General features: G+C 68.5%; 3 protein-coding genes across 3 annotated transcripts in view; 2 read left to right on the forward strand and 1 right to left on the reverse strand.

Annotated features, from left to right (window-relative positions):
• The window catches only part of SBF1 (SET binding factor 1), a 65106-nt gene extending 51958 nt beyond the window's left edge, over positions 1 to 13148 (reverse strand). Inside the window, exon 1 of the mRNA XM_066184497.1 lies at positions 12990 to 13148. Within this exon, the coding sequence (XP_066040594.1) occupies positions 12990 to 13044 (55 nt within the window). The 5' untranslated portion in view covers positions 13045 to 13148. The remainder of the gene's footprint in view (positions 1 to 12989) is intronic.
• LOC136290046 (uncharacterized) lies at positions 11521 to 12349 on the forward strand. Its single transcript, XM_066184489.1, has 3 exons — positions 11521 to 11661; positions 11783 to 11940; positions 12253 to 12349. The coding sequence occupies exons 1-3, from the start codon at positions 11521 to 11523 to the stop codon at positions 12347 to 12349; spliced, it is 396 nt and encodes a 131-aa protein (XP_066040586.1).
• Positions 13149 to 18751: 5603 nt separating the features above from the next.
• ADM2 (adrenomedullin 2) lies at positions 18752 to 23104 on the forward strand. Its single transcript, XM_066182587.1, has 3 exons — positions 18752 to 18814; positions 18970 to 19113; positions 20585 to 23104. The coding sequence occupies exons 2-3, from the start codon at positions 19022 to 19024 to the stop codon at positions 20931 to 20933; spliced, it is 441 nt and encodes a 146-aa protein (XP_066038684.1). The 5' UTR covers positions 18752 to 18814; positions 18970 to 19021; the 3' UTR covers positions 20934 to 23104.
• The last annotated feature ends 1187 nt before the right edge of the window (positions 23105 to 24291 follow it).

Raw genomic sequence — 24291 nt, forward strand, 5'->3', positions numbered from 1 at the left:
TCAGGAACTGCCCAGGACAGTCGTGGAGTCTCCATCCCTGTCGGGATTTAAAATCCCTGTGGAGGTGGCACTTGGGGACGTGGCAGTGGTGGCCTCGGCAGTGCTGGGGAATGGTTGGACTCGACAGGCTCCGAGGGATTTTCCACCCCAAACAATTCCATGATTGAACTAAAAACACCCAACGGAGCACAGGAACACATGGGGGGGGGGGAGGGGGGGGGGGCAGGTGGAGCAGCTGCGCTCAGGTGAGCTCCTCACAGGTACAAACACGGCCAGGTGAGCTCCTCACAGGTACAGACACGGCCAGGTGAGCTCCCCCTGTGCCTGAACAACATCACCCAGCCCTCAGCACTGGGCTGGGATTGCCAGAGCAGCTGTGGCTGCCCCTGGATCCCTGGAATGGCCAAGGCCAGGCTGGACACTGGGGCTGGAGCAGCCGGGGACAGTGGGAGGTGTCCCTGCCATGGCAGGGGTGGCCCTGGGGGGCTCTGGGGACACTCTGTGACCACGGCAGGGTCCTGTCCCCTCCTGGGGGTCCCTGTGCAGGGCTGAGCCCAGCCAGGCTCCCTCCCTCTGTCTCCATCCCCACCCCAGCAGCACCTCCAGCCCCGTCTCAGCCAGGAAACCCTGACAAATCCCGGGATTTACTTGGAGCCTGGCAGTCTCCATCTGGCACAGGAGCTGCAAATCCCACAGCAGCCTTGCCCGGGCTGGGACAGCTCCCCCAGGACATGCCAGCAAGTCCCCAGGGAGCCACAGGTCCCTCCTCACCCCCGGCTCCGGGGCAGGACACGTCCCCTTCCCTCCCTTCCCACCCTGGGAATTCTGTGCTGTCCCCATCCATCCCTCGCCGCCGTGCCAGCTGTGCCGCCAGCTGCTCTGCCCCGCAGCATTCCCAGCAATCCCGGGAATTTGGGATCAAATCCTCCACGGGGATGTGTCCAGTTCCACGGGCTGACAACACCGGGACAAACTGGGGCGGCTTTGGGGCAGGTGGGGCTGGTTGGTTCGGGGGTTTCTGTGGGGTTTTGTAACTCCACAAGGGTACGGATGCTCCTGGAGCTGTGCCCGGTGCTCCCGCTGGGACACGGACCGCAACTTCACCGTCCGAACTGGAACTGCCTCCTCGGTCAGGACGTCAGCCCACATCCCTGCAGGCACATCCTGCCCCACATCCCAGCCCCACATCCCTGCAGGAACATCCCATCTCCTGCCCCACATCCCACCTCCAGCCCACATCCCTGCAGGTCCCATCCCACCCTCCAGCCCCACATCCCTGCAGACCCATCCCACCTCCTGCCCCACATCCCTGCAGACCCATCCCGTCTCCAGCCCCACATCCCATCTCCTGCCCCACATCCCACCCCCAGCCCCACATCCCTGCAGGTCCCATCCCCCCCCAGCCCCACATCCCTACAGACACATCCTGCCCCACATCCCACCTCCAGCCCACATCCCTGCAGGTCCCATCCCATCTCCTGCCCCACATCCCATCCCCAGCCCCACATCCCTGCAGGTCCCATCCCCCCCCAGCCCCACATCCCTGCAGGCCCCACACCCCCGCAGCCCCATCCCCTGTCCCCACGGAGAGGAGACCCCCAGCCCCTCCCCCGGCCGCGGACTCGCAGCCGCGGCGGGCGCACGAGGCGCGGGGGACAATTTCCCCTTCAGCGGTGACGAGGCAGCAGATGGCACCCGGGGGAGCTGGCCCCGGCCCCGCTCCTCTCCCCACGCCCCAGCGCCGTGCCCGCCATGGGCTCCACAGCTCCCGCCCGCTCCCCCTGCGCACAGATTTCTGCCGGCGTGACTCAGAGCATCCCGAGCCCTGTGTGCCTGTCTCATGACTTCAGCCCGGCAGGCTCCGGGCCGGATCGCCGCGTTTCTGGGGCTGCCGATTCATCCCCGCGTGCCGGGGATGACGGATCACATTCCTCCTGCCTGGCCCGCCGCCGCCTGCATCCCTCCCGGCCCGGAGAACGCCGGGCACGGCTCGGGGATGCTCGGGAAGGGCCTTGGGGAAAGAGGGGATGCTTTTTCTTGGGGGAAAAACTTCCCCTGGAAAGGCCAAGATTGCAGTCGGGGAGTCCTGGCATGGGTTGGGTGGGAAGGGACCTCGAAGTTTACCCAGTGGGTTATGGCAGGGACACCTCCCAGTGTCCCCAGCCCAGCCCCAGCGTCCCCATCCCCAGGGATCCAGGGGATGAAAGAAGGAGCTCCAGCAGCTCTTGGAGCTGCTCCTTGAAACCACACCTGGATCCCCAACATGGCAAACCTCGAGTTCTGCACCAGCATTAACCAAAAATCCCAACACCTCGAGTTCTGCACCAGCATTAACCAAAAGTCCCAACACCTCGAGTTCTGCACCAGCCCTAAACAAAAATCCCAACACCTCGAGTTCTGCAGCAGCACTAAACAAAAATCCCAACACCTCGAGTTCTGCACCAGCCCTAAACAAAAATCCCAACACCTCGAGTTCTGCAGCAGCACTAAACAAAAATCCCAACACCTCGAGTTCAGCAGCAGCACTGAACAAAAATCCCAACACCTTGAGTTCTGCACCAGCATTAAACAAAAGTCCAAAAATCCCAACACCTCGAGTTCTGCCCCAGCACTAAACAAAACTCCAAAAATCCCAACACTTCGAGTTCTGCACCAACACTAACCAAAAGCCCAAAATCCCAACATCCTCGATGGAATTCCCAAAGAGATCCAACGCTTGTGAAAGGCCCTCGAGTAAAACCGGAGCTGCCAAGAAAACCTCGGGTCAGAGGGAGAATCCAGAAGAAAACCCACATTCCGTCTGTGTTAATAACGATGGCGAGGTGACCCCACTGCCGTTTTTGGGAGGAGAAAGGGAAAACAGGGCTGCCACGGAGAGTGGGAAGAATGCGGATGCAGATCGTGTGTGACAGGAGCAAAGCAGGCTCTGAACGTGGCCCAGAGGCCCATCCAAACCGGGGGGGAGAGAAAAGGTGAAGTGAAAACACGGCTCTGAGTCAGGAGAGCCGAGAGGAACTCGGAGAGGGAAGGAGGAAGGAGAGGTTTAATGGCAGAGAAATCCCCCAGGACAGCCCCACCCTGCTGGGGCAGGCGACACCCGGGGCTGCCTGCAGTGCAACTGTCCCCCTGCTGTGCTTCCCCGAGAGGGACAAGAGGGAATTCCACTGCCAGCTGGAGCTGGATGGGATATCGGGGAGAAATTCCCGCCTGCGAGAGTGCTGAGGGCTGGACCACCCTTCCCAGGAGGAAATCCCTCCTGCTGTCCATCCCTGAGGCCGTTCCCTCTCCTCCTGTCCCTGGGAGCAGGGCAGATCCCACCAGGATCTGGGAGCTGTAGGAAACCACCTTCCTGCGCTTTCCACACATCCCTGCAGGAATTCCCACCCCTGGGAACACCTGCCACAGCCCCAGGGGGAGCTGAGAGTCAATTCCTGCAGGAATGCCTGCTCCAGGGAGGAATCACACCAGGCAATTTCCCTGTTTGGCCCTCTCGGCATTCCGAGACTGCTTTTACCCAAGAACCCAGGCCGAGTTTCTTAGAAGAAAACAAAAACGAGAACACATCCTTCACTCCAGGTCTGAAAAACAGACGCTGTAGGTAAAAGGCCTGACCCAACCTGTCGGGGTCCCTTTAAATACAGGTCCCTGAGCTCACCTTGATCCCATCCAGGAGCTTATCCCTGTCCTTTCCAATCCCTATTCCTGTCCCGAGGGAGCCCAGCTGCCGCTCCCTGGGCTCATGCCGAGGGAAGCCAGCACAGCCACAGCTCTGCCCGCCCCAAACCGAGCCCGTGGCGCGTTCCTGCTGAGGCTGAAGCCACCCATTGTCCTCGGCTGGCCCTGACAGAGCTGCTGGGTTAGAGGGACAGCGGAGCCGCGTCCCCACAGCTGCGGCTGTGACCCCAGAGCCCCGCAGGGGGACAGCGAGGACACGGTGGTGGCGTTACCTGCCCGTGGTTGCTGGCACTTCCCAACGCCTGGCCGGGCATCCTGACGGGAACTGGCCGCAGGGCTGGGAGTGCAGGTGCCTCAGCAGCACCAAACACCAGGGCAAGGCCCCAGAACCAGCCCAGGGGCTCTTCCCACAGGAAAGAGCAGCTTTGGAGCAGAGCTGACTGGGAATCAGGGAATTGTTTGCCGTGGAATGGCATCGGGTTCAACCATTCCCAGCGCTGCCAAGGCCACCAGGGACCCCTGGCCCCAGGTGTCCCCAGGGCTGCGCAGGAGGGAATTCCCAAAAACCCACCCTGAGCCTCCCCGAGGCCGTTCCCTCTGCTCCTGTCCCTGTCCCCTGGCGGCACAGCCCGACCCCCCGGCTGTCCCCTCCTGGCAGGGACTTGTGCAGAGCCACCAGGTCCCCCCTGAGCCTCCTTTTCTCCAGGCTCAGCCCCTTGCCCAGCTCCCTCAGCCCCTCCTGGGGCTCCAGACCCTTCCCCAGCTCCTGGAGAGGAGCTCTGCGAGGTTTGGGAGGGACAACGTGCAGGAGGTCACTGTCCCAGCCCTCGGAGCACCCGGGCTGGGATCAGAGGCTGATCAGACCAGCCCGGCTGCCGCGGGGAGGCTGCGACAGTGACAGTGACAAGACTCAAGTGGCCTTATCTGGGCCATCAGCAGAGCCCCAGCCGAGGCAGGAAGGTGCAGCAGAGCCGAGGAGAAGCTGCTTTGCTGCATTTCCTGCAGCTCCCCGCAGAAACACCTCGGCTGCGCCACGCACCACGCTCGGCTCTTCCTGCCCGAAAAAAAAAAAGCCCCTGCTGCTGCCACATCGCCACCAAACAGCTCAGACACACGACAACGACGTGCTTTGAAAACGCAAAAACAACGTGCGAGGCTGTGCGGCTGCTCCCTGCCAGGGGACACGTGGCACCGGGAGCCACTCCATAAACAAAACCCTCTGGAATTGGTGCGGGAGGAAGGGAGAGGCAGGGTCCTCACTGCTGCTCTCCACGACCCCCAGCCACTGCCGGCCCCTAAAGCGGGCCCCAGTCCCTTCCACAGGGTCCCACCAGCCCCGAAATCCTACCACAGGGTCCCAACTGTCACTAAATCCTCCCACAGAGTCCCACCATCCCCTAAATCCTTCCACAGGGTCCCACCAGTCCCCAAACTCTTCCACAGGGTCCCAGCAGTCCCCAAACCCCCCTAAAGGGTCCCAGCAGTCCCCAAGAACCCTCTCAGAGGATCCCAGCAGCCCCCAAATCACCCCACAGGGTCCCACCAGTCCCCGAACCCCCCTAAAGGGTCCCAGCAGTCCCCAAGGACCCTCTCAGAGGGTCCCACCACCCCAAACCCTGCAGGGCTCCCCTGGCACCAGCCGCCCCCCCAGAAGGGCCAAGCACGCTGCAGATAACGGGCTCATTCCCAGGAGCAGGAATTCCCTGCCCCGAGGCCGCCAGGCTCTCCCTGGCCACAGCAGCGGTGTTTATTTCGTTTATTTCGTGGTCAAGAGCTCCGGAGCCACAGGAGGAGCGGGGCAGCCCTGGAGGCACCGGAGGAGGGAGAAAAGGTCCTGAGATCCCGGCCAATCCCCCCCCGGGTGTCGCAGGGAGCCGAACCAACGGGGATTCCGGGGTGAACTCCTCCGCCCTGGGCTCCAGGACACCTGCCAGGTGGGGTTGGTTTGTGTTCTCAGCGCCCATAAAACCGCAGCTGCTGCCCCAGCCCAGCGCCGGGAGCGGGAATTGGCCGCGAGGAAATTCAGGGAAAAACACGAGCTGGGGTGTGAGAGAGACCAGAGGGAAAAGCGTTCAACCCTCACTGGCAGCAAACTAAATATGGGCGAGGATGTGGGGACAACAGCCGGGTTGGGGCAGCGTGCCCACGCCACCCTCAGCCTCCTCCCCAAAACAGGGACTGGCACACCCCAGGGAACGCCGGCCGCCCGCCCTGCTCACAGCAGCGGCGGGGAATTGCGGCAAGGAAACCCAGCTGGACACGAGGATGAGTCTGAAGGGGGAGAAATGAGCAGCCCAGAGCTGCATCTCCGGTTCCCCTGCTCGGGAGCTGCTCCAGGCCCAGCCTGACCCACCCCACATCCCAAAACAACAACGTGGAAAAGGAGGAACAGCCAGGGGTGTGCAGGGAACGGGACTGGGAAGGGTCTGGAGCCCCAGGAGGGGCTGAGGGAGCTGGGCAAGGGGCTGAGCCTGGAGAAAAGGAGGCTCAGGGGGGACCTGGTGGCTCTGCACAAGTCCCTGCCAGGAGGGGACAGCCGGGGGGTCGGGCTGTGCCGCCAGGGGACAGGGACAGGAGGAGAGGGAATGGCCTCAGGCTGGGCCAGGGGAGGTTTAAATGGGATTTGAGGGAAAATTCCTCCGGGGAAAAGGTGGTCAGGCATTGCAATGAGCTACCCAGGGCAGTGGTGGGGTCTCCATCCACGCAGGGATTTAAAATCCATGCGGAGGTGGCACCTGGGGACATGGCAGTGCTGGGAATGGTCGGACTGGAAGAGCTCTGAGGGCTTTTCCAACCTAAACAGCTCCGTGACTCCAAGATGAATCTCTCCCCGTGCACAACCCCCCTCGGTGGAGCTGCAGGAGCTCAGGCCCAGCCCTGGCACTGCCCGGGGACAGCTCTGAGCCGGTCACTGTCACTGTGGGTGGGACCCGCAGGCACTGAGCTGTTCCCCCCGGGCAGGAGTTCAAAGGGAAGGAGAGGAGGAGGGATGGAGCAGCTGGGATCAGAGGAGCCGCCGTTCCCAGGCCAGGGGATGCAGCTGGAGGCTGTGGGGGACAGCGGGAGGGGGACTGACATGGAATCAGGGAATCCTGGAATGGTTTGGGTGGGAAGGGACCCCAGAGCCCCCCAGGGCCACCCCTGCCATGGCAGGGACACCTCCCGCTGTCCCCGGCTGCTCCAGCCCCAGTGTCCAGCCTGGCCTTGGCCATTCCAGGGATCCAGGGGCAGCCACAGCTGGAATTCCCAATGTCCCAATGTCCCATGCAGCCCTGCCCTGTGGCAGTGGGAAGCCGTTCCCTGTGTCCTGTCCCTCTGTCCCTTGTCCCCAGCCCCTCTGCAGCTCTCCTGGAGCCCCTTGTGGCCCTGGAATGTGCTGGAAGCTCTCCCTGGAGCCTTTCCCTGTCCAGGTGAGCCCCCCCAGCTCTCCCAGCCTGGATCCCTGGGAGCTGAGGGGCTCCAGCCCTGAAGCAGCTCCCTGGATTTGTCCCCTCTCACCTCCCCACCTTTCCCAGCACCGGGCACGTGGCTGGGAGCAGCTCTGCACGTGGCAGGGCCATTCCCAGCCTCTCTTTCCCTGTGCAAATATTGACCCGGCAAACAGCTCCAGCACTGCTGTCAGCCCCGGGGGCTTTTCCACCGTTGGGATTTTGCTGGATGTTCCCAGAACCCCGCTGAGTCAAACGCTGAGTCACTGGGCCACGGCCACGCACGACGGAGCGACACGGAGACACGGATAGGTGCCACCAGGAGAGCCAGAACCTAAGCCAGGACAGGGCTGGGACAGCAGCGGGAGGAGCCCCGAGAGCCCTGCCCTGGTCTGCAGGTCCACTCCAGCTTCTCCCACCAGGAACCAGCTCCAGGAGCACCTTGGGAAGGGCAGGATGTGTCCTGACTGTGCCCCGGCTCCTCACAAAACCCACCCCAAAAACCTGCCCCAAACACCTCAGGGGAAGAGGCAGCTCTGAGCACAGAGCAGCTCCCTCCTGCCATCCCCTGTGCCGTCCCCTGGCTGCCCACAGAGCCCCCGAGCCCCAGGGCAGGTGTTTGACCAGGGACAAACGTGGGCTGGTGCTGCTCCGTGAGCACGGAAACACAGAAACCGCGGCGACTTCCCGAGCAGCCCCGGCACCCTGCACGCCCAGCCCGACACCCACGGGACCTTGCAGGGACCAGTCACGGCATGGTGGGGTGGGAAGGGACCCCAGAGCCCCCCAGGGCCACCCCTGCCATGGCAGGGACACCTCCCGCTGTCCCCGGCTGCTCCAGCCCCAGTGTCCAGCCTGGCCTTGGCCACTGCCAGGGATCCAGGGGCAGCCACAGCTGCTCTGGCAATTCCAGCCTGGGCAGCAATTCCCAATGTCCCAATGTGCCATGCAGCCCTGCCCTTTGGCAGCTTAAACCCCCTGGGAAATCCCAAATGGATCCCAAGCTGGGTCTTGGCTCCCAGCATCCAGGCCGTTCAAAACTTCCAGACTCCTTCAGCCACATGGTTTGGAACTGAGCGGTGCTGGACTCGCAGGGCATGGGGGATGCACAGAGAAAACCCCTCAGATCCCAAGAGAAAACCAGGAACAATCCCAGGTAAAACCAGGCACAATCCCAGCTCTGGGAAGTTGTCACTCCCAGGTAAAACCAGGCACAATCCCAGCTCTGGCAAGGTGTCACTCCCAGATAAAACCAGGGACGTTCCCAGGTAAAACCAGGCACAATCCCAGCTCCGGGCAGCTGTCACCTGTCTGCAGCGATGGGAAGAGCCAGGAGAACAAACCCATCCATTTCCAGGGAATAGGAAATGCACTCAGCACCCAACAAGACAGAGGCTGGCACGGAAGGATGTGATTCCCACTGCCAGGAGCGTCCAGCCCCACACTTCTCCCTGGAGCGGGCTGGGTGCCTGGCACAGCGGAGGGACACGGGGACACCGTGCCAGGCAGGTGCTGTGTCCCTGCTCTGCATTCCTGGACACATCCCCTGCAGCTCCACAAAGCAGGAAAAGCATCTGGATGTCTGCCTGGATCCTGGAACATCCCGTGCAGCCGGGGCAGCTCAAGGCCCCAGTGCCACAGCTCTCGAGAGAGTTCAGAGCCCTTCTGTGCCCCTGCCACAGGAGCGGGACGTGGCCCCTGCCCTGAACTGCAGCCCCAGGTCACAGGGGACGGCGCTGTTCCGGGAAACCCCAGGGACACCAGGGACACCCAGTGTCACCCAGTGACCCCAGGGACCTCGGCATGGATCTGCTTTCGGTTTTGTTCCCACAAACTGCTCTGAGGCACGGCAACATCTCCTGGAGCCAGGCTGGGAGGGAAGGGAAGGCTCCAGGGAGAGCTCAGAGGCCCTGGCAGGGCCTGAAGAGCCTCCAGGAGAGCTGCAGAGGGGCTGGGGACAAGGGACAGAGGGACAGGACACAGGGAATGGCTTCCCACTGCCACAGGGCAGGGCTGCATGGGACATTGGGACATTGGGAATTGCTGCCCAGGCTGGAATTGCCAGAGCAGCTGTGGCTGCCCCTGGATCCCTGGAATGGCCAAGGCCAGGCTGGACACTGGGGCTGGAGCAGCCGGAGACAGTGGGAGGTGTCCCTGCCATGGCAGGGGTGGCCCTGGGGTCCCTTCCCACCGTGGCACCGTCTCTCTGGACATGCTGCAGAGCCACCTGAGCTCCCACCAGCCCAGCAGACCTTTCTCTTTCACATCCCCGAGTGCAAACTCATCCCTGCCCCACCACAAACCCCACAGGCACGGAGCTCCAGAGGTTCAGCAGCACCCGGGGAGGCTCCGGGGGGCCCATCCAGCCCTGGTGCAGCCCAGCCCAGCCCAGCCCAGCCCAGCCCAGCTCTGTTTACAGCTGAGCTTTAGAGGGAAGGTGCCAGCCCGGCCCAGCCCACGGCTCTGCCAGAGCAGCCCAACCTGTGCAGCAATTAGTCACGGGCAGATGAGCGCCGCTGCCCCTCCTGCAGCGATATCTGAGCAGGGACAGGGGTGGGAGGGCAGAGCTGGGAATGCTGCCAGACCGATCCCAAAATCCCCAGACCCCGGGGGGTCCTGCTCTGCATCCCTGGGGATGGGGATGGCACACCACTGGGGATGGGGATGGCACACCCCTGGGGACGGGGATGGCACACCGCTGGGGACAGGGATGGCACACCCCTGGGGACAGGGGATGGCACACCCCTGGGGACGGGGATGGCACACACCTGGGGACGGGGATGGCACACCCCGGGCGACAGGCTGGCACACCCCTGGGGACAGGGATGGCACACACCTGGGGACGGGGATGGCACACCCCTGGGGACAGGGATGGCACACACCTGGGGACAGGGGATGGCACACACCTGGGGACAGGGGATGGCACACACCTGGGGACAGGGATGGCACACCCCTGGGGACGGGGATGGCACACCCCTGGGGACAGGGGATGGCACACCCCTGGGGACGGGGATGGCACACACCTGGGGACGGGGATGGCACACCCCTGGGGACGGGGATGGCACACCCCTGGGGACAGGGATGGCACACCCCTGGGGACGGGGATGGCACACCCCTGGGGACAGGGATGGCACACACCTGGGGATGGGGATGGCACACCCCTGGGGACGGGGATGGCACACACCTGGGGACGGGGATGGCACACCCCTGGGGACGGGGATGGCACACACCTGGGGATGGGGATGGCACACCCCTGGGGACAGGGATGGCACACACCTGGGGACGGGGATGGCACACACCTGGGGATGGGGATGGCACACCCCTGGGGACAGGGATGGCACACACCTGGGGACAGGCTGGCACACCCCTGGGGACAGGGATGGCACACCCTGGGGACAGGGATGGCACACACCTGGGGACGGGGATGGCACACACCTGGGGACAGGGATGGCACACACCTGGGGATGGGGATGGCACACCCCTGGGGACGGGGATGGCACACCTCTGGGGACAGGGATGGCACACACCTGGGGACGGGGGTGGCACAGCCCTAGGGACGGGGCTGGCACACCCCTGGGGACAGGGGCTGGCACACCTCTGGGGACAGGGATGGCACACCCCTGGGGACAGGGCACAGGACAGTGCTCAGACACCTCCACCCCGCGATGGGAAGGGTTTGCTCTGGCTGTCACAGAGATGCCACAAGCCCAGGGTGCCCCATCCCGCAGAGGTCACTCCTGGCTGGGCCCTCCTAGCTGCCCGGAGCCTCGGGCTGGCCTCTGGGACCTGTCCCCTCCACAGCACCCTGGATCCATGTCCCCACGACACCCTGCACCCGTCCCCGGATGAGTCAAACTCAGGAAACGTGAATATTTCCATCAGAGGAAGGTGGCTTGTGAAGTGTGAGCTCTTCCCTCCCCAGTGGCGCAGAATCCTGGGGTGATTTGGGTGGGACAGAAAGTTCATTTCCATCCCCCCTGCCATGGCAGGGACACTGCCACCGTCCCAGGCCGCTCCAGGGTCCAGCCCGGCCTCGGACATTCACGGATCCAGGGGCAGCCACAGTGGCTCTGGGAATTCCACTCTCACCCTTCCAAAATTCCCTCCCAAAATCCCACCTGAACCCCTTCTTCCATCTGGCTGTCCCACCGCAGCCAACCACGTCACCTCACAGCGTCACCCCTGTCCCCCAGACACAGCTCAATGACCCCAGGGGACACGGGGGACATTTCTCCAGCCCCTCCCTCACCCCTGGGAGGAAACGGAACCTCCTCCCAGCTGGAATCCTGGATCTTCCCGGGATGGGGCCGGGATCCTCCCCTGGATGGGGCCGGGATCCTCCCGGGATGGGGCCGGGATCCTCCCCGGGAATGGGGCCGGGATCCTCCCCGGGAATGGGGCCGGGATCCTCCCCGGGATGGGGCCGGGATCCTCCCGGGGACGGGGCCGGGATCCTCCCCGGGATGGGGCCGGGATCCTCCCCGGGGATGGGGCCGGGATCCTCCCCGGGGATGGGGCCGGGATCCTCCCCGGGGATGGGGCCGGGATCCTCCCGGGGATGGGGCCGGGATCCTCCCCGGGGATGGGGCCGGGATCCTCCCCGGGGATGGGGCCGGGATCCTCCCCGGGGATGGGGCCGGGATCCTCCCCGGGGATGGGGCCGGGATCCTCCCCGGGATGGGGCCGGGATCCTCCCCGGGGATGGGGCCGGGATCCTCCCCGGGGATGGGGCCGGGATCCTCCCCGGGGATGGGGCCGGGATCCTCCCCGGGATCCTCCCCGGGATGGGGCCGGGATCCTCCCCGGGGATGGGGCCGGGATCCTCCCCGGGGATGGGGCCGGGATCCTCCCCGGGGATGGGGCCGGGATCCTCCCCGGGGATGGGGCCGGGATCCTCCCGGGGATGGGGCCGGGATCCTCCCGGGGATGGGGCCGGGATCCTCCCCCGGATGGGGGATCTGATCCCAGCCCCACCAGCACCCCCTGAGAGCCAAAGCCATGGCAGAACCAGGATTCCCCAGCTCCAGGCACAGCCCGGGAACGTGCCAGGTGGGAAGAGATGCTCGGGGGGAATTCTCACACAAATCCCCCATGTCAGGTCACTCCAGCCCCCCTTCCGTGACGCTCCCAAGGCTCCTTTTCCCGAAAGCCGCCGGGGGCAGCGAGCAGAAGGAAACGCGGCGGGAAGAGACCCCGAATCCCAACCAAGGAAGGGCAGGACCAAAACAACCAAGAGCATCACCTGACGGCGTGCGGGGACGTGGGAGGGGACAGGGCAAGCAGGCATCCCACGCAGCCGGGGGCAGGAAGGTCCCCGGGAGGGCACCAGGGGGCTCTGGGTGCCCGGGGAAACGGGACTGGGAGCACCACGTCCCATCCCGAGGCCGTGGCAGCGCAGGGGCCGCGTGCCCGGGGACAAGCCCTGAGCACAGCCGTGCTCCCCCCCCGCCCCAAGCCCAGCCGATGTTTCCGGAGCGGTGACAGCCCGCGCACGGCGGGGGAGGGGGACAGACTGAAAACACCCGAACGGGAACGCGGCGGAACCGCGCAGGGGCGGCTGCGGCTGTCGGCAGCTTCCCCGGGGCTGCTCCGAGGGGCTGAGCACGGCCCGGGGCCGCCCGGAGGGGCTGAGAACGGCCCGGTGCTGCCCGGTGCCGCCCGGTACTGCCCGGCCCGGGACCGGCTCCGGCCCCGCAGCTCCGGGATGACTCCGCTGGCCCAACCCGGGCTCACCCCGCACACCCGGGACGGCCCCACAACCTCGTCCCTGCCCCAGGACCGCCCTATCCCCTCCCCGGGCCGGCCTCGCCCCGCGGCCCCGGCCCCGCAGCCCCGGCCGGGGCGGGCCCGGCCCCCCCCCCCCCCCCGCGTCCCCCCGCCGCTCACCGCGCTTGCCGGGGTCGTATCCCACGAGCACGAAGTAGTCGGCCAGGCGGGCCATGGCGGCGGGGGCGGCCCGGGCCGGCCCCGGGAGCCCCGCGAGGCCGCGCTCGGCTCCTCAGGGCGCCGCCGCCCGCCCGCGCCCACCGCCCGCCGCCGCCGCCATCTTGGCCCCGCGCGCACCGCGCCTGCGCCGGCGCCGGCCGCCGCGGGGGGCGGGGCCGCGCCTCCCATTGGCGGAGGGAGGGAGGGGCCGCGCCTCCCATTGGCTGTGGAAGGAGGGGCGTGGTCCGGCGAGGAGGGGGCGGGGCTGAGGCGTGGGGCTTCCCCGAGGGGCGGGGGGGGGGGGCGGGGGGTCCGGGAGTGGGGCTGGGGACACCCCGGGAGTGGGGGGACACGGGGACATCCCGGGATTGGGGGGGACACGGGGACATCCCGGGATTGGGGGGACACGGGGACACCCCGGGAGTGGGGGGACACGGGGACATCCCGGGAGTGGGGGGACACGGGGACATCCCGGGATTGGGGGGGACACGGGGACATCCCGGGATTGGGGGGACACGGGGACACCCCGGGAGTGGGGGGACACGGGGACATCCCGGGATTGGGGGGGACACGGGGACATCCCGGGATTGGGGGGACACGGGGACACCCCGGGAGTGGGGGGACACGGGGACATCCCGGGATTGGGGGGGACACGGGGACACCCCGGGAGTGTGGGGACACGGGGACATCCCGGGATTGGGGGGGACACGGGGACACCCCGGAGTGTGCGGGGACATCCCTGGGTGTGCGGGGACGTCCCCGGGTGTGCGGGGACACGCGTGCGCGGGAAGCCCCCCGGTGTGCACGGCCCGCAGGGGGCCCACGCCCCTCGGTTGTACACGATCCCCTGGAAAGGAGCCCCGCAGGTGTGACCCCACACAGGTGTGACCCAACACAGATGTGCCCCACAGAGGTATGACCCCACTCACAGGTGTGCCCCACACACAGGTGTGACCCCCAGGACATGACCCTGAGGTGCGGTGTCCCCACCCCGAGGGGTGCTGGCCCTCGGGGGCTCTGTGCCACCCCTCACCCAGGGACAGGGGACAGGGACCCTCCCCTGCCCCGGTGGGCGGCAGTGTCCGGTGGCAGCTCCTCCGGGCATCGGGGTCGGTCCTGGCTGTCCCTCCATCCCAGCGGCCCCCCCTGTGCCAGGGACACGGCTCCCGTGCAGTCACACCTACAGCGGCACACCTGGGCACGGCCTGGGGCTGCTCAGGGGGCAGCAGGACAAAGGGGTCACCCCCCCCCCGGCACAGCCCGTGGTGCCCTCGGCACGGGGCAGTGGCCACAGGGCCCGTGTGGCCATCCCGTGAGTTCTGTTCCATGCCAGCGCATCCCATTCCGTTCCATCCTATCCCATCCCATCCTATCCCATCCCATCATCCCATCCCGTTCCATCCCATCCCGTTCCATCCCATCCCATTCCACTCCACTCCATCCCATTCCCTCCCACCCCATCCTGTTCCACTCCATCCCATCCTGTTCCACTCCATCCCATCCCATCCCATCCCATCCCATCCCATCCCATCCCATCCCATCCCATCCCATCCCATCCCATCCCATCCCGGGTCCCGCCCGTGCCATCCCGGGTCCCGCCCGTGCCATGCCCAGGACACGCCCGGGATCCCGGGCAGGGCCCGCTCCCGAAGCCCCCGGCCCGGGGCGGGGGTCGCGGGCGCAGGCCGGGGCACAGCCGAGCCGGGATGACTCACCGGGAAAATCCCCGTTCCCACTCCCACGCGGGAGCGGGACGTGGGGTGCGTGCGGGGTGGGGGGGCAGCCCGGCACCGCCCGGCCTCGCCCCCCGGGGGGCGCGGGGGGGTCCGGGCACGGCGCTCCGGGCGGCCCGCCGCAGCCTTGGGGTCCCCCCGCTGTCCCTGGAGTGTCCCCGGCCGGGAGGGGTCCCCGGGGCGCGCCGCCGGCCCCAGCGGCCCCCCCAGAGTTGGGGTCCCCGCGCTCGGCACGCCCCGGCCCGGGGTGATGCAACCCTGCCCGGCCCTTGCACCTCCTGCCCGGCCCCCGCGGCCGCCGCGTGTCGGGACATGTGCGGTGTCGGGACACGGCTGGCCGGGCGCGGCCACCACCGCCGGCACCGCTGCGGGGTCCCCACAGAGACCCCCGCTGCCCCTCCGGGAAAAGGGGGATCCCACAGCGCGGGCGCTTCCGGGGGACACCGGGGCCGGTGGTGAGCGGTGACATCGAGCCGCAGGTGTCCCTGTGCCATGTCCCCATTCCGACACGGCTGTGGGCCGCTCCAGGGGGCTGGGGGGCGCCTGGCACCCATGGGTGTCCCCGTGTCCCCACATGCCACGCGCCTGCAGCTGTGTCCCCAGGAGCTGGCGCCACAGCTGGACCCCGGTTTGTGGTGGGGTCTGTGCGGACACACAGAGCAGGGGACACCCGGTGACACCCACGGGACAGTGACACGGGGTCAGGGATGGGCTGGGGCAGCCGTGGGACCACCAGCAAGGTGACAGCCCGGGGACGGCCCAAGGCACGGGGACCCGGCAAAGGGTGACAGCGGGGACGTGGGAGCGGAGCGGTGCCGGAGGCTGGGAACGGGAAAACCGGGCTGATCTGCCCCGGGAGAGCCCGGGGCTGTGCGGGGTGTGCCCCGCGCTGTGCCAGGCCGGGACGGGCACGGGGACACCGCTGGCACCGGAACTGGCCGGGGCTGGCACCGGCACCGCAGGGATCGCGGCCAGTGCCACGCTCCTGCCCGCCCGCGGGCCGTGGTGGCCGCGGGTGACACGGGAGCGGGACCCGCACGGGGACACAGGGCACGTGCAGAGCCCGGCCCTGCCGTGTGCCCGCCATCCTCTCGGGCAAGAGCTGCCGCTGGGGACACTGGGGACAATGGGGACCCTGGGGACAATGGGGACCCTGAGGGCAATGGGGACAGTGGGGACACTGGGGTCACTGGAGACCCTGAGGACAATGGGGACCCTGGGGACACTGGGGACCCTGAGGGCAATGGGGACAGTGGGGACACTGGGGACCCCGAGGGCAATGGGGACACTGGGGACACTGGGGACCCTGAGGGCAATGGGGACCCTGAGGGCAATGGGGACCCTGGGGACACTGGGGACCCTGAGGACAGCGGGGACCCCGAGGACAATGGGGACCCCGAGGACAATGGGGACTCCTGAAGATGCCTGGGGACACTGGGGGTATTGAGGACACTGGGGATCCCGAGGATGCTGGGGATACTGGGCACTCTGGTGACACTGGGGACACTCACGTGTCCTCAGGCTGCTGGACGCGGTTTTTCTCCCGTGTCCCCGCAGTTCCCGGCCGTTCCCGCGGCCCGGACGCGGAGCCCGATGGATGTCCCGGAGCAGCACTGTCACCGTGTCACCGCCCCCAGCGGGACACGGCTCCGGGGCCCCGTGCGGCGCTTCGGGGTCACGGCCGGAGGGTCTCGGTGGGCTCCGGGATGGGGGAGCCGCCCCTCGCTTTGGGGGTCCTGGCTGCGCCCCCCGGCCCTGCCGGGACCCGGCGGGGGCTGCTCCGGGACAGGGCGGGCAGCCCCGGAGCGTCCCGGCACCCCGAGGCGCTTTTTGGGGAGCGGGGGCACCGGAGCGGGGCTGCGGGTGCTGCTCCCAGCCCCCCGCCCTGCCCCGGGGCCTCAGCCAGCAGGCAATTAAGCTAATTAAAACTTCCCCTGGGTTCCCAGGGCCGGGAGCCAGCAGAGAGGAAGAGGGAGAGAAAGAGGGAGAGGGAAAGCGCTGCCGGGTCCCGGGGACAGACGAGGTGACCCGGGGATGGCAGCTGTGGCACGACTGGGTGACAGCAGCAGCTCCTGGTGTGACACAGCTGGGTGACAGCAGCTCCCGGGGTGGCACAACTGGGTGACAGCAGCTGCCGGTGTGGCTCCAGCTGTGGCAGGACTGGGTCACAGCAGCAGCGGAGGTGGCTCCAGCTGTGACAGGACCGGGTGACAGCACCTCCCGGTGTGTCACGACTGGGTGACAGCAGCTCCCGCGGTGGCTCCGGGGGATCACCCGGTGCCGGGGCGGCCGTGCACGGAGGCAGCACCGGGATCTTTCCCCGCGCCCCGGGAATGGTGATCCCTGAGGATGAGGAGGTCAGGGAAACGACTCCTGCCCCTGCTGCGGGACCTTCTGCCGTGTCGCCAGAGCCCCCTCCTCGTGCCCAGGCTTGTTGTGGTGACACCGATCCTGGTGACACGCGTTTGTCCCTGGGGGTGACAGCGGCTGGCACTGCCCCACACGGGGACACGCACGAGGTCCTGGGCCGGGGGATCCCCATCCAGGACCCCCGGCACGGCCCCGGGGTGGCTGTTGGGGCGCTGGCGCTGCGCCGGGGTGACACATGTCACCCTCTGAGGGCCGCGCCCCGGCTCGCACAGGGTGCCACCGCGCGGGCACAGCCCTGGGGACACCGCGGTGATGGCCGCGGGCTCAGGGCAGTTCTCGGGGTGTCCCCCGCACCCCTCCCGCGGCTCTCGGCGCTGTTTGGAGCCGGATTTTCCCCTCTCGCTGGGGCAGAGCCCGGCACGGCGCAGGAATTCCGCGGGATCCTTGCGGGATCCGCTCCGGGCCCCCCCTCGGGGCTCTGCCCGCGCCCCCCGCCCGCTCCCGGCATCAGGTGCTGCCCCAAATCCCCCCGCAGGGCGCGGGTGTGTGGGGCCTTTGTGTCCCGGTAATGCGGAAGAATCCCAGCGATGCCGGGCACGCGGGGGCCCCCGGCCCCTCGGCCTGGGGAAGCCGCGTCGGGGGGAGCGGGGACCCCCAACCCTGAGCTCCGGGCGGGTTCGGACACCCGGGGGAGAGGGGGGGTCCCTGCCCCAACCCCACCGGCAGCACCGGCCCGAGTTGGGGGTCCCAGGGAGCGAAGCTGTGGGGACCTGAGGAGCTGTGGCTGCCCCAGCTCAGGAGGAGCCCCCCGGCAGCCCCCCGGGCCCTCCGCCCCCCGGGAACCCCGCCACCCCCAGTTTGGGGGCGCTGCTGCCCGCCGGGAGCGGGGCCGGTCTGATCCCTGCGGATTTACATTCCTTAATTGTTTTACAAGGCCCCATGTGATGCCGAAAAACATGGAAATCAGCCCTGGGAGAGGCCGCGGGGGGGGCAGACGGGGCTGTCCCTACTGGGGGCACTGGGCTGCGCTGGGTGGGCAGGGGGCGATGTCGGGGTGCCCGGGGGGGCCCCGCTGCCCGGCGGTGCCAGGCGGGAGGACACGGCCCGGCTTGGCAGGGCCCGGAGCGACGTGGCACGGGGCACCGCGGGGCACCGCGGGCCCGGCCCCGCCGCCACCGGGGCCGCGGGAGGTGCCCTGACCCCCCAATAGCCCCCCCAGCCCCAGGCCTGCGCCGGGAAGGTCCCGGGGGCAGCGGGGCCGGGGGACCGGAGGTACCGGGGGAGATGCGGGGCTGGGGCGGTGCCAGGGAAGGTGCGGGGCCGGCGGGCTGCGGAACGGGGAAGGGCCGGGGAAGGTGCGAAGCCGCTGAGGGGTCGAGGGGGCCATGAGGGGTCCCGGAGGGGCCGTGCGGGGTGCGGGAGGGGCAGTGCGGTGCTGCGGGGTTTGGGGGGTTGCGGGACCGCTGCGGTGCCGGGGAAGGTGCGGAGCCGGGGCTCCGGGCCCGCTGCGGAGCCGAGGGCGGTGCGGGGCTGCTCCCGCCCGCGGCTCCTCCCGTCCCGCTGGGCTCCTCCCGCCCGCCGGCCCCGGCGATATTTAACCTGGGCCGGCCCAGGGAGCGACAGCGCCGAGCGGGGACAGACCCGACCCCAACCGCGACGCCAGCGCTCCCCGAGCCCCGCCAGGTACCGCCGGGACCCCGCGCCGCCCCCCGGGCCGCGGCACAGGAGCGAGCGGGGCGGGGGGAGAACGAGAGCGGGGCTGGGATCTGCCGCCCGAGCCCAGCGCGACCCCCCGGCCGAGCCCTCCCCCCGAGCCGCCCTCGCCGTGTCTCCCGCAGCCGCCGCCGCCGCCGCCGCCGCCCGTCCCGACCCGTCCCGACCCGTCCGGCCATGCGAGCCCCGGCGCCGCTGGCGCTGGGTTGCGTCAGCTTCGCGCTGTGCCTGCTGGAGCTGCCCCACGGCCGGGCCCTGCCGCCCCGCAGGTGAGGGACTCTGCCCCCAGTCGTGCCCTCATCCCCCGCCCTGATTCCTGCCCGCACTCCCGGCTCCGATTCCTGCCCGCACTCCCTGCCCCGATCCTTTTCCCGGTCCTTTCCCCGATTCCTGCCCGCACCCCCGGCCCCGATCCTTTCCCCAATCCTTTTCCCGATCCCTGCCCGCACTCCCTGCCCCGATCCTTTTCCCGATCCCTGCCCGCACTCCTTGCCCCGATCCTTTTCCCGGTCCTTTCCCCGATTCCTGCCCGCACTCCCTGCTCCGATCCTTTCCCCGATCCTTTTCCCGATCCTTTCCCCGATTCCTGCCCGCACTCCCTGCCCCGATCCTTTTCCCGGTCCCTGCTCGCACTCCCTGCCCCGATCCTTTTCCCGATCCTTTTCCCGATCCCTGCCCGCACCCCCTGCCCGGAGCCCTCTCGGTCCCCCTGCCCGCACTCTCCTCACCCCCGCCCCAAACCCCTCCGCGCTCGTCCTGCCCGGCCCCGCTCACACCCCCCCTTTTCCCGCACCCCCTTTCCTCGCAGCCCCACCCCGGACCCCGCACCCCCTGCCCGCGACCCTCCCCGTCCCCCCGGAGTGGGGGCCTGGGGGTCTCGGGGCACCGTCTGCTGCCGGGCCCCCACCCGGGGGTCGCGGGCAGGGGGTGTGAGGTGTGCGGGGCTGTGTGCGGGGTTTGGGGGCGTGCGGGGGGTGTGGGGTGTGCGGGGTTTGGGGCCGCGCAAGAACCAGCGGTGGCACACGCCGGGACAGAGGTTTTGTACCCGGGCCCGGTGTGGGTGCCCGGGGGGGTCTGTGGGGTGCTGAAGCGACACCCGGGGTGGGGACAGCCACCCCCCCCCCCCAAGTGTGAGTGTGCACACACCGCACGCGCGTGTGCGTGTCCCCGCCCCGGGGTCCCCGTCCGGCTCCGGGGGTGCAGGCCCCCCCGGGACCCCCCTGGCACGGCCGTGGATGGGGGCACCGGGGCACCCCGACCCCGCAGGGCCCGGGCAGCTCCTGAGGGCTGGGCTGGGGTCCTCTGGGGCGAGCCATGAGGGTTAAAACGGGGAGGAAATATTAAAAACAAAAACAAAAACAAAAAAGAGGCAAGAGAAGGACGGGATTAAGAATTGGACCAAAAGCTCGAGCTCCTTGGGAACTCAGGGGGGGTCCCCTGAGGGAGGGGTGTCCCCGGGGCGGGGGGCACTCAGGAGGGCACGGGGACGGGGGCTCTGTGGCGCTGTGGGGGTGCCCTGAGGCCGGAGCCCCGCGCCGGGGGTGCCCGGGACACGTGTCCGTGTGCTCGGGTACGTGTGTGCCGGCAGGTAGCGGCTGCTGCCCTGCTCGGGCTGCTTCCTCCTACTCCTCCTCCTCCTCCTCCTCCTCCAGCAGCCCCGGGCACAGCGCTGCCTCAGGAGGTGCCACCCCCCTGCCGCGGGTGCCGTGTCCCCCTGACCGTGTCCCCTCCGTCCCGCAGGTTCCCCCCGGAGCGGATCGCTGCTCTCCCCGGAGCCCCCGCGGCCCCTCAGCCCCTCGGCACCCCGCGGCACCGAGCCCCGGTGGCCCGGCACGGCCCGTGGGTGGCCCCCCGGCCCCCGGCGTGGCACGTCCGACGCCTCATCCTGCGCCACGACCCCCGGCGGGACCCCCGGGCCGGGCCCCCCCGCGGCCGCCGCCACGCCGGGCCACACCTGGTGCGGGTGGGCTGCGTGCTGGGCACCTGCCAGGTGCAGAACCTGAGCCACCGCCTGTGGCAGCTGCGGGGGCCGCCGGGGCGCCGGGACTCGTCCCCCATGAACCCCAACAGCCCCCACAGCTACGGCTGAGCCCCGGCCGCGGCCCCCCTGAAGCGCTGCCCCGGGCACTGCCGGCCGCGCTCCTCCTGCCGCCCGCCCGGCCACCGCCGGGGCCGTCCCCGGGGGGCTCCGGCCGCCGGGAGCCCCCGATGGAGCACGGAGCACCGGGCTGTCCCCCGGCAGCCGGCGGCGGCGCCGCGGGGGCCGGCGGTGGCCCGAGGTGACTCGTGGTGGCCCGCAGGCACCGGCAGCGGCCCGGAGAGACTCGCGGCGACCCGTGGCCGCCCGCAGTGACTCTCGGTGGCTCGGAGTGGCCCCTGGTGGCCGGTGGCGGCCCGCGGTGACCCTGGCAGTGGTCGGTGTGTCCGGAGCGGGTCCAAGGGCCGGCGGGAATCCCGCTGACCGCAGCAGCGCCGGCACCTTGCGCAAGACCCTCCTGCTGACTCAGCATTCCCGGGCCCGCCGCGGCGCCCCCGGAGCCCCCCCGGGGCACCCCCAGCACCCCGATCCTTCCCCGGGTCCCCCGGGGTGACACCGGGGCTGTGGGGACCCTACAGGGACCCCGCTCCGGGCTGGGGGACGGGGCAGCCCCCAACACCTTCCCCACCTGGGGGTCCCGGTTGGGGTTGGCACCTTCCCGGGGGCTGGGAGGGGGGGGGTCCTGCTCTCCTCAGCGTGAACATTGTCCCCTCCCCTGTCCTGTGTCCCCAGCCGGTGACACCCAGAGCCCGGCAGGAGCTGGCCACAGGGAGGTGTCCCCAAATGCGGGGGGTAGTGGAAATTTGGGGTCCCTGTGCCCCACTGCTGGCCCTGTCCCCTGCTGCCCCCTCGGGGACACCCCCACGCCGTGTCCCCACAGGCTCAGTGGGTGCCCACGCGGGGTGGTGGCCCACGGGGACACGTGTGACGTCCCTGTCACCCCGGGGTGCCGCTGTCACCCCGTGGCCCGGTGGGACGGGGATGTGTGACCCCAGGTCACTGTCCCTCCTGCGAGCAGCCCCCCAAGAGCAGCGGCCCCAATTCCCCCCAAAACAGCCCCGGCCTGCCAGGAGCACCCCCCTGCCCAGAGCATTCCCGAGGAGCACCCCAAACCCTCCGGAACCCCCATGCCCAGAACACCCCCATTCCCAGGAGCACCTCCGTTCCCACAGGAGCACCCCAAACTCTCCGGAACCCCCATGCCCAGAACACCGCCATTCCCAGAACACCACCAATCCCAGGAGTACCCCCATTCCCACAGGAGCACCCCAAACCCTTCGGAACACCCCCAATCCCAGGAGTACCCCCATTCCCAAAGGAGCACCCCAAAACCTCCGGAACACCCAGTCCCAGGAGAACCCCCGCTCCCACAGGAGCACCCCAAAACCTCCGGAACCCCCATGCCCAGAACACCCCAAATCCATTCCTAGAACACCCCCATTCCCACAGGAGCACCCCAAAACCTCCGGAACCCCCATGCCCAGGAGAACCCCCATTCCCACAGGAGCACCCCAAAACCTCCGGAACCCCCATGGCCAGAACACCCCCATTCCCAGAACACCCCCATTCCCACAGGAGCACCCCAAAACCTCCGGAACCCCCATGGCCAGAACACCCCCATTCCCAGAACACCCCCATTCCCACAGGAGCACCCCAAAACCTCCGGAACCCCCATGCCCAGAACACCCCCATTCCCACAGGAGCACCCCAAAACCTCCGGAACCCCCATGGCCAGAACACCCCTATTCCCAGGAGCACCCCCATTCCCAGAGCACCCCTATTACCACAGGAAACTGCCCATTCCCCCAGAGCACCCCAATCCTCCCAGGAGCACCCCGAGCCCCATTCCCCAGGGCACCTGGGTGTCCCCTGGGTGCCACACGCACGGGGCTGTCCCTTGGGTGTCCGTCCTCCGGGTGTCCCCGGGACAGGATGTCCCAGGACTGTCTCCAGGTGTCCCCTGGGAGGTTTCAGGACAGGATGTCCCCTGGAATGTCTCCAGGTGTCCCCTGGGTGTCCCAGCAGGTTCCGGGATGGGATCCCACGGATGCCACCCCGAGCTGTGCCCACCCCATGGGTGTCCCAGGGCAGCTGCCGAGGGGCGCGGGGGGGTCCCCGGGCCTTTGTCCCCTCCCCTGGGTGCCCGACCCCTCCTGCCCCGGGGCGCGGAGCGTCGCTGCTTCCCGGGAATCCCGGTTTGTGTGGAATAAACACAGCGAGTGAGGAGCAGCCGGCATGGAGCGTGGTGTCCCCGTGGGGTGGGACGTGGGATGGGCACGGTGATGCCATGGGGACGGGACATGGGATGGGGCATGGTGACCCCATAGGGATGGGACACAGTGATCCCATTGGGGTGGGACATGGGATGGGGCACGGTGACCCCATAGGGATGGGACACAGTGATCCCATTGGGGTAGGACATGGGATGGGGCACGGTGACTCCATAGGGATGGGACACAGTGATCCCATTGGGATGGGACATGGTGATCCCATTGGGGTAGGGCATGGGATGGGACATGGTGACCCCATGGGGATGGGACACAGTGATCCCATTGGGGTGGGGCATGGTGATCCCATGGGGATAGAACATGGTGATCTCATGGAGATGGGACATGGTGATCCTATAGGGGGGGACATGATGACCCCATAGGGATGGGGCATGGTGATCCCATGGGGATGGGATATGGGATGGAGTACAGTGACCCCATAGGGATGGGACATGGTGACCCCATAAGGATGGGGCATGGTGACTGCATAGGGACGGGACACGGTGATCCCATTGGGGTGGGACATGGGATGGGGCATGGTGACCCCATAAGGATGGGACATGGTGATCCCATGGGGATGGGACACAGTGATCCCATTGGGGTGGGACATGGGATGGGGCATGGTGACTCCATGGGGATGGGACATGGGATGAGGCACGGTGACCCCATAGGGATGGGGCATGGTGATCCCATTGGGATGGGACATGGGATGGGGCACGGTGACCCCCATAGGGATGGGGCAGGGGGTGGGCGAGGGGTGGCCGTGCCCAGTGACAGGCACCCTCAGGGGCAGGAGGTGACAGGGCATCCACAGGGGTGTGGGGACAGTGGGGACACACACGCGTGCGTGCGCCACCCCTGCCACATCCGCAGAGGGGCCGTGCCCTGTCCCGGCCATGCCCGCACGTGTTCGTGCCCTGTCACAGCCCGCGCCAGCCGTGCCCGTCCCTGTCCCCGCTCCGCCATCGCGCTGTCCCCCCGGGGCAGCGCCAGCCCGGTGTCCCCGCGGTGCCCCGTGTCCCCAGGGCCGCTCCCCGTGTCCCCGCGGTCCCACCCGGGGGAGGGGGGCGGTCACCGGGGCTGGGGGTGCCCATCCCGGGGGTCCCCCAGCCCCCTCCGGCAGCCGCAGCCCCCCGGGCGGG

Source organism: Chamaea fasciata, unplaced genomic scaffold, assembly GCF_029207755.1.
Source record: "Chamaea fasciata isolate MVZ Bird 193981 ecotype frontalis unplaced genomic scaffold, bChaFas1.0.hap1 SCAF_5, whole genome shotgun sequence".
Lineage (NCBI taxonomy): Eukaryota > Metazoa > Chordata > Aves > Passeriformes > Sylviidae > Chamaea > Chamaea fasciata.